The sequence below is a fragment of the Cupressus sempervirens genome, chromosome 10 (genome assembly GCF_028749045.1).
Source record: "Cupressus sempervirens isolate cs-2001-9-10 chromosome 10, ASM2874904v1, whole genome shotgun sequence".
Lineage (NCBI taxonomy): Eukaryota > Viridiplantae > Streptophyta > Pinopsida > Cupressales > Cupressaceae > Cupressus > Cupressus sempervirens.
Window position 1 is genome coordinate 822,477,018 of NC_143127.1, and position 7,329 is coordinate 822,484,346.

General features: G+C 36.6%; 1 protein-coding gene across 1 annotated transcript; it reads left to right on the plus strand.

The window, feature by feature from the left end:
- Window positions 1-242: 242 nt before the first annotated feature.
- On the plus strand, window positions 243-4,197 carry LOC149536472 (zinc finger CCCH domain-containing protein 53-like). The gene is made up of 9 exons (XM_089807637.1): window positions 243-458; window positions 848-1,909; window positions 2,089-2,211; window positions 2,315-2,497; window positions 2,604-2,665; window positions 2,758-2,988; window positions 3,170-3,296; window positions 3,444-3,509; window positions 3,634-4,197. The coding sequence occupies exons 2-8, from the start codon at window positions 864-866 to the stop codon at window positions 3,475-3,477; spliced, it is 1,806 nt and encodes a 601-aa protein (XP_089663763.1). The 5' UTR covers window positions 243-458; window positions 848-863; the 3' UTR covers window positions 3,478-3,509; window positions 3,634-4,197.
- The last annotated feature ends 3,132 nt before the right edge of the window (window positions 4,198-7,329 follow it).

Below are 7,329 nucleotides of genomic sequence, written 5' to 3' on the forward strand. Positions count from 1 at the left end.
GAGACGGCTCGGCCACCTTCAAACAAAAGCTAAAGTTTAGTTAGCCAAGGTTAGAGGGAGGTCAAAGCTGAATAGGGATTTGGTTTAAATTAAGAAGATGAGTTGGAGGGTTTTTGAGGAGGGAGGAAACTGGAGGGAAGCTGGGTTAATACTAATGGGAATTTTAGGGCCTAATGGTGATGTTAACGGGAATGTGAATGTGAATGAATGCCAATAACAAAGGCTAAGGCTGAGGCCGGGGCAGGGGCATTGGAGCAGAGGCTGACATTATTGTTTGGTCCAACATTCATGGCTGTCATCTAAATCTAATCAGATTTCGCAGTGACCTTGTTTGTACCTTCTCCGTGACAGTTGTTCAGTCAACACCCACATTTCTTATATCAATGGCCGTCGAGCTTGTAAGGGGACTGTTTTGCTCTTGCAGCCTTTGACACTAGTGCTCTCTAAAAGCCTTTGAGGTAAGTTGTTTCGAGTTTTTTTTGGGCGAGGTTGATTTGGGTATGGATAATTTTGTGATTTTCTTCTGATGGGCGTTTCTGGGCTGTGCTTTTCATGGTTCCGGAGGCCATGAAAGTAGGAGTGATCATGTGGAGGAGTGTTGGGAAATAAGATCCCATGGCTATGGTTCTTGATAGTTAGATGCATTTTCCACAGAATGTTTTTATATAAATATGGAGTCTTGCACAGTTCAGTTAGTCAAAGCGCCAATAGCTGAAGTTAGCTTCCGTTATGATGTGTAGGTTGAATGTTAGGAGGGGCATCATATGTTTTGATTGGTACCGTTGAATGTTAAGGGCCAAAAAAACGAAAAGAAAAAGAAAAATCATCTTCATTTCGTGTTTTGCAGGTCTGGATCCGTCGAAATGGATGCATATGAAGCTACTAGGATTGTGTTCTCGAGGATCAAGAGCCTCGAGCCGGAGAATGTCTCGAAAATTATGGGATACTTGTTGTTACAGGACCATGGCGAACAGGAAATGATTAGGTTGGCTTTCAGCCCAGAGTCCTTGATCCAGTCATTGATTGTTAAGGCTAAGAAAGACCTTGGTTTAATACAGCAGCAAGGATCTCCTTCAGTTCAATCATATATATCCAGAATTAATCGTCAAAATCTGCCTCTCCAGCCTCTACAGATTTCCTCTAGGGTTTTCTCTTCTCCAAATGCCCTTTCGCCTCATGCACCTCCATGGGGATCCTCTCATGTTAATTCTCCCCAGTCCAGGTCCCTCCCAAACAATTTTCATCTACACCCCAATGACTTACACCCTAGTGCTACTACTACCACAAGTAGTGTCAGTGTTAGCTCTACTACTAGCAATGGTACTAGTAATGGGTACCTTAATTTCAGCCTTCCGGATCAGGTTAACAAGCTTCCATTGATGTATAACATGGAGCATCCTCATGGACTTTCAGATTCGGAATTTCAGATGCAAGATCAGCTTTCGTATCTCACTGATTCTTCCGACTCTCCCAATTCTCACAGCAATTATCTTAGCTATCCAGATATGCTGGCCTATTACAATGGAAACCAGCTTTTGAGCATGGATCATATGAACCAGACGGGTAATAATGGTGTTGGACCTAAAAGGCTTAGTTCAATTGCTGATATTTGCAATATCGGTGGTACTACTCCAGATGCGGTATCTGGATCCACTACGGGTTGGAAGCCATGCATGTATTATGCTCGTGGGTATTGCAAGAATGGGGACAATTGCAGGTTTCTTCATGGCGGTAGTAACAGGGGTGAAAGTGCTTTTAGCGATGAGGTCATGGGTTCGAGTAACGGGTCATTGGAAAAAATTGAGTTGGAGTTTCAGGAGCTGCTTAGAGGAAGGAGGTCACCAGTTTCTCTACCTCAGCTCTTTGGCGAGAGGTTTGGCAAGACTCTCCAAGCTGAAATCACCCCAAGGTATGAACAAATCAGTCCCAGCGTAACCATGAAACATAATTCACTACTATTATTGGGTGCTTTAAATGCTATTAGGGCAAGTTTCAGTTTAACCTACTAGCATTAGGCCATTGTAGAGAAGAGAGGAATTGCTAATGATGTCAAAAAATTATCGTTTTTTAACTTGGGAGATTTAGCAGATGGAGAAGTGAGAGAGAGCTCGATCGCAGCTTAGCTCCGGCCAATCCCGGATCTCGCCAAATTTACCTGACTTTCCCGGCAGAAAGTACTTTCAAAGAGGAGGATGTATCCAATTATTTCAGGTAAGTGTAATGGAACTGCAGATTCAATACGAAATGTGGTTTTTAGCATTTTAAATAGTATGGGACACCAATTTGTTCTTCATTTTGTGCTGTGTTTCGGCAGCATTTTTGGGCCAGTGCAGGATGTGAGGATTCCTTATCAGCAGAAGAGAATGTTTGGCTTTGTTACATTTGTGTATCAAGAGACCGTCAGAGCAATTCTAGCTAAAGGAAATCCTCACTATGTCTGCGATGCAAGAGTTCTTGTTAAACCGTACAGAGAAAAAGGATCCAAATCTTTAGACAGGTTATCCACAATTCAACCTGAAATTTAAGATCCCAACACGTTCTTACAATTTTGGTGTATATATTTTTGCATTGGGTATAACTGTTTTTGCTGAACTATGTGTCAGGAAATATTCAAGCTACATAACTACTCAAAATATGGACATTAGGGACTGTAATATGCATCTTGGTGAGTTCTCTTTGTGATTAATTAAAATTTATGTGGGTTCCAATGATTCGGAGTTGCTAATAAACTTGGGAGAAATGATATGGGAATTGCAGGTCCTCCAAGATTGATAGAGAGTAGTAACTCAGATGTAATGAGAAGACAATTAGAAGAACAAGAACTTGAACAAGCCATAGAACTCCAAGCTAGAAGATTTGCAGAGCTACAGTTGGCTGATAGACAAGGACCCCAGAATGCTGTAACTCCTAAAAACTCTACTCCAAGCCATGAAAATCACATCTCCAATGGTCCAAACCATTCTGAGGAGGAGGCCACAGCTTCTGAAGGTCATAAATTGTGAAGTTACATTGTTGAGATTAATTATTATTATGTGTTAAGTTAGAATAGATACGAATCCAAGACCTCCCAGATAAAAGGTTCACCATTAACCATTATGTTGTAGGCTCTTGCTTTAGTTAACAATACATTTGGCTTTGCAATCACTCTCCACTTATTTCTGTGTTGCAGATATCAGTAGCTCTGCCTTAGCAGACCATTTTGCTTATCTGCTTCAGGTCTTAGATAGTGAGCCAGGCTATGAAGAACGCCCTACACAAATTGACTGTCCGACACAAATTGACCACCACCAGGACAGGTAAAACTGATTATTGTTTATTAAGTTCAAGTAGATTTGAATGCAAGACCTTCCCAATAAGAGGTTCACAATTTATGACTGTTTGAAGGCACTTGCCTGTCCTAATGGCAATTTAACTCATGACTAAACTCAGCTTTTTTTGTGCAGATGTCCTATCCCTAATGGTGCAATCAGAATGTGAAAAATTAATTAGTAGCCAATTTTAGATTCAAGGTGCGTTGTCAGAAAGCTAGATTCATTGAAGTAATCATTCAGTTTTGATCAACACCCAAGAAAAAATCATCATACTGGTAAAACATAGGAATCTGATGCAATTGAGCTTTTGTGGTGCCTGCAGATACTTTTTATTAAAACCAACCATTCAGACCATCTGGAGAGACAGATATATCAAAACATTGAAGATTTTTATAGGGAATATTTATGTTATGTAATTGTTTATGCTATGAATACGGATGTATACTGAGTACGAATTAGTGCAGGAGGACAGTTAAGAAAACAAAAAGAAGACGGGTGATGTTTGCAACTGCTTGGCGTATTATTATACGATTTAAAGTGCGGGCAGGCGACGGTCGACCTCATCAGGGCACCGCCAGCTGTACGTTCTCATGTCTTCACGGAAAAGTCCAAAGACACCGTACTCTTAGCTTTGAATGAATTCTGAGAAAGAAGAAAAGGCAGGGCTCTTTGTGATGGGCAGGCGGGCAGGTTCATCATGGAAAACAACTACTACCTATTGTAGTAACAAATTTACTTAGACACAAAAAGTGTACAGCAAATACACAACCCCACGCCAGAGACACAGAATTTTATTATTAGCTTATACTTGTATCCATTCAAATTCTATATTTCTGGTACGATGGAAGAAATAGAAAAAAATATCTCAAAATCTTATTTCATAAAAGGGATTCACGACTTGTGCACGTAATTTTAGACTTCACCAAATGTTTCTGGACTGATTCAAATTATACTTTGACAAATTAATTCCAACAGCTCAGATATCTTCCGAATTTTTAAGATTGATTTAATATATAACTTTCTGACATCAGCAGTGCATGTTTTTGAATCGATGATTTTATTGGGATCGCATTCATTGTACTACTATGTATTTTCATAGATTATTAAGATCACATTCTATAATCTATTATGTTTTTGTATTGCTGATTCAAATCATACTTAATGATAGGATGATCTATAATGCTTTTGTTTCGACAATGTGGATCACATTGAACGGTCTCTAATGTTTTTGTATCAATTATGCTGATCACATTCAATAATCTATATGATTGTGTTTTAGTATTGACTATTCAGGCCATTAATGACATGTTTCTGCATCGACAATTTGTATCTCACTTAATGACCTTTCATATTTGTTTTGGCATTTTGGATCTCACCTTATCAATTTATGATTCAAAGCACACGTAATTTATGTTTTCTTATAGTGGGGTCATTTTTTCTATTTCTTATGTTATTGTGCATCTTGATGATAGATCATGGAGTGTGATAAAAAATCTTGATGATAAGAAATTTTACACTCTTGAATCTCATAAAAATTACATAGCATTGATATGGATTACAAAAATCTAATAGCTTTGATCAAATCACACTACTTGATCTAATTCAAAATACTCTTGTTGATCTATCACGTTTTTACATAGTCTTTTTGAATCACTCTCAATGATTAAAATCATACTCGTTGACTTGATTTTAATTACATACTTGATTTATCATGTTGTGTTCGACTATTTGAATCACATTTTATGATTATCATGCTTTTACATTTGATGACCTATCATATTTGTGTTATCAACTTGATCACGCTTGATGATTCAAATCACACTGTTTGTTTTGATTCGAATTTCATTCGAAGATCTATCATATTTTTGTATTTTATTATTTGGACCATATTCAATGCTCTATCATCTTTTTATATTCGACTGTTAAAATCGCACTTGATATATCATGTTTTTGTGTTGACGATTCAGATCACACTAAATGATTATCATTTCCAATTATTTAAAACACCCATAAATCAAATCACATTACAGTCAATCATATTTTTATATCAACAATTCAGATTACACAACAATTTATTTAAAATCAATTTTTTTTTGAATCACATCCACAGATCAAATCATACAACAATCTACCATATTTTCTAATATTGTACTGAGAATTCGAATCACACTTTGGCAATCTATCATAAAGAGTCGGTTTTTCCTTGATTTCAAAACCTAGGGATTGAAATGATTCTCCAACTTTTTGATCGATTTACTGCAGATACCAACTTAAGATTCAAACACCTCTCAATTCTTTTAATCATTCTACTTGACAAATCAAGTGCAAGAAATTCTCATAATCAATAATGTCTTACTAGAAAGTCGAACACAATTTATGGCAGTCCCTTCCATTGAATTGAATTGTGATGGGTGATGATGACAGTAGCAAGCTTCCAAAACTCGAACCCACATGGGCCTGACATAAATGTGGCCCATGGGGATAATTATTTGCATTAAATTAAATTTTTCTGAAAGGCCGTCGTGCATATGGTGGGTCACGCTAAATAATTTATGTGTCCATATATGTATCATCAAGCACTGTTTCTGGTCTGCAAGTCAAATAAATAAAGGAGAAGTAATCAGGAAATAATAACGGTGCTTTCATAGATTCGTCGTCTTGTATAAAACTTGTGGGATATCTACGTGTAATATAAGGAAAGAGTCGCTAGATTTCAAAATGATTTTGCTGATGATCCACACTGTAGAAAAAAACTGATAAAAGTTGTCAGTGTTAATGTTTGTATGGTAGTGCGTGGGGCATGTGTGTATACGGACATCAACATAACGATGGAAAGGAGAGCAGAGCAGAGGACGCCTTTCACTGTGCACTGTGGGGCGACAGAAAGGCAATCCATGCTCCCCCACCACCCCTTAAATCTCTCTATTCAATCATACAATAAAAAATGTCCCGGATCTGGTACTACATTAGTTATTTGATGGTTAAGACTCTGGATTTGGTGGGTTGGTTATAAGTTGTTACAAGAGATGATTGTTGGAACTTGGGATGATTTATTTCGATAAGCAATGCATTTAGGTGGAGATTTTACTTACCATATGTAGAAGTTAGTTAATGATAGATATGTTTAAGATTTACTAGTGTATGAGGTTTAAGGAGACGTGATCGTGTTTAGTTGGAGTAGTATTTTTTTTCACTTGAATTCAATAAGTATATTTAAGTATAATGAAATGTCTACAATAGAAATGAAGATGGATTCAACTAAAAGTAATATATGAAGTCAAATTTTATAACAAGTGTAAGTGACTCTATGGTATGAATTGTTTTTCAGTTGGTCACTAGATGTTTTCGATGATTATAGTCTTACCACCAACTAATTCTAATTCTTCATTTTTAAAATTCATTTTTTTGTACTTGTTCTATTGATGAAAAGGGAGTTATACTAAAGCCTCATCTCTTAACTATTTTAGATAGAGATTGGATAAGATGTGCATTTAGAGTCGTACTTATGATTAACTTCTAGATATTTGAGATAAGGGTTGGTTAAGGTATTGCATTTATGGCTAAAATATAGGTTTAAGTATGAAATATAATATTTTCACTTGCCTTATTTTCTTTTCACACAAATCTCTTTCAAGGTGTGAGTGTTTAAAAAAAAAAAAAAAACATGTAGGAGCTCAGGCTTATCGCTAGGTAATTATAGGGCTACCTATCCTTTAGGACTTGAATATTTATTTTCTTTAGACCTCGTTCGAACTAATCAACCCAACCTAATAAGTTATGTCTCATCTTTTTTGTTTTGGTATTTAAGAGAATAGTGTACCCTTGTACTTTTCCCATTTTGTTTTATGGCACTTTATGTGGATATCATTAATGTATAGTATTAGTACTTAGTTGGCGAGTTATGATACTAGTTGATCCAAAATCTAAATTCATATGAAGAGCTAGTAAGCTATATCATTTAGTTCAAAACATTCTCACTCCAATTCCTTAGATAATTTCCTATCTTGGATTGTGTTGT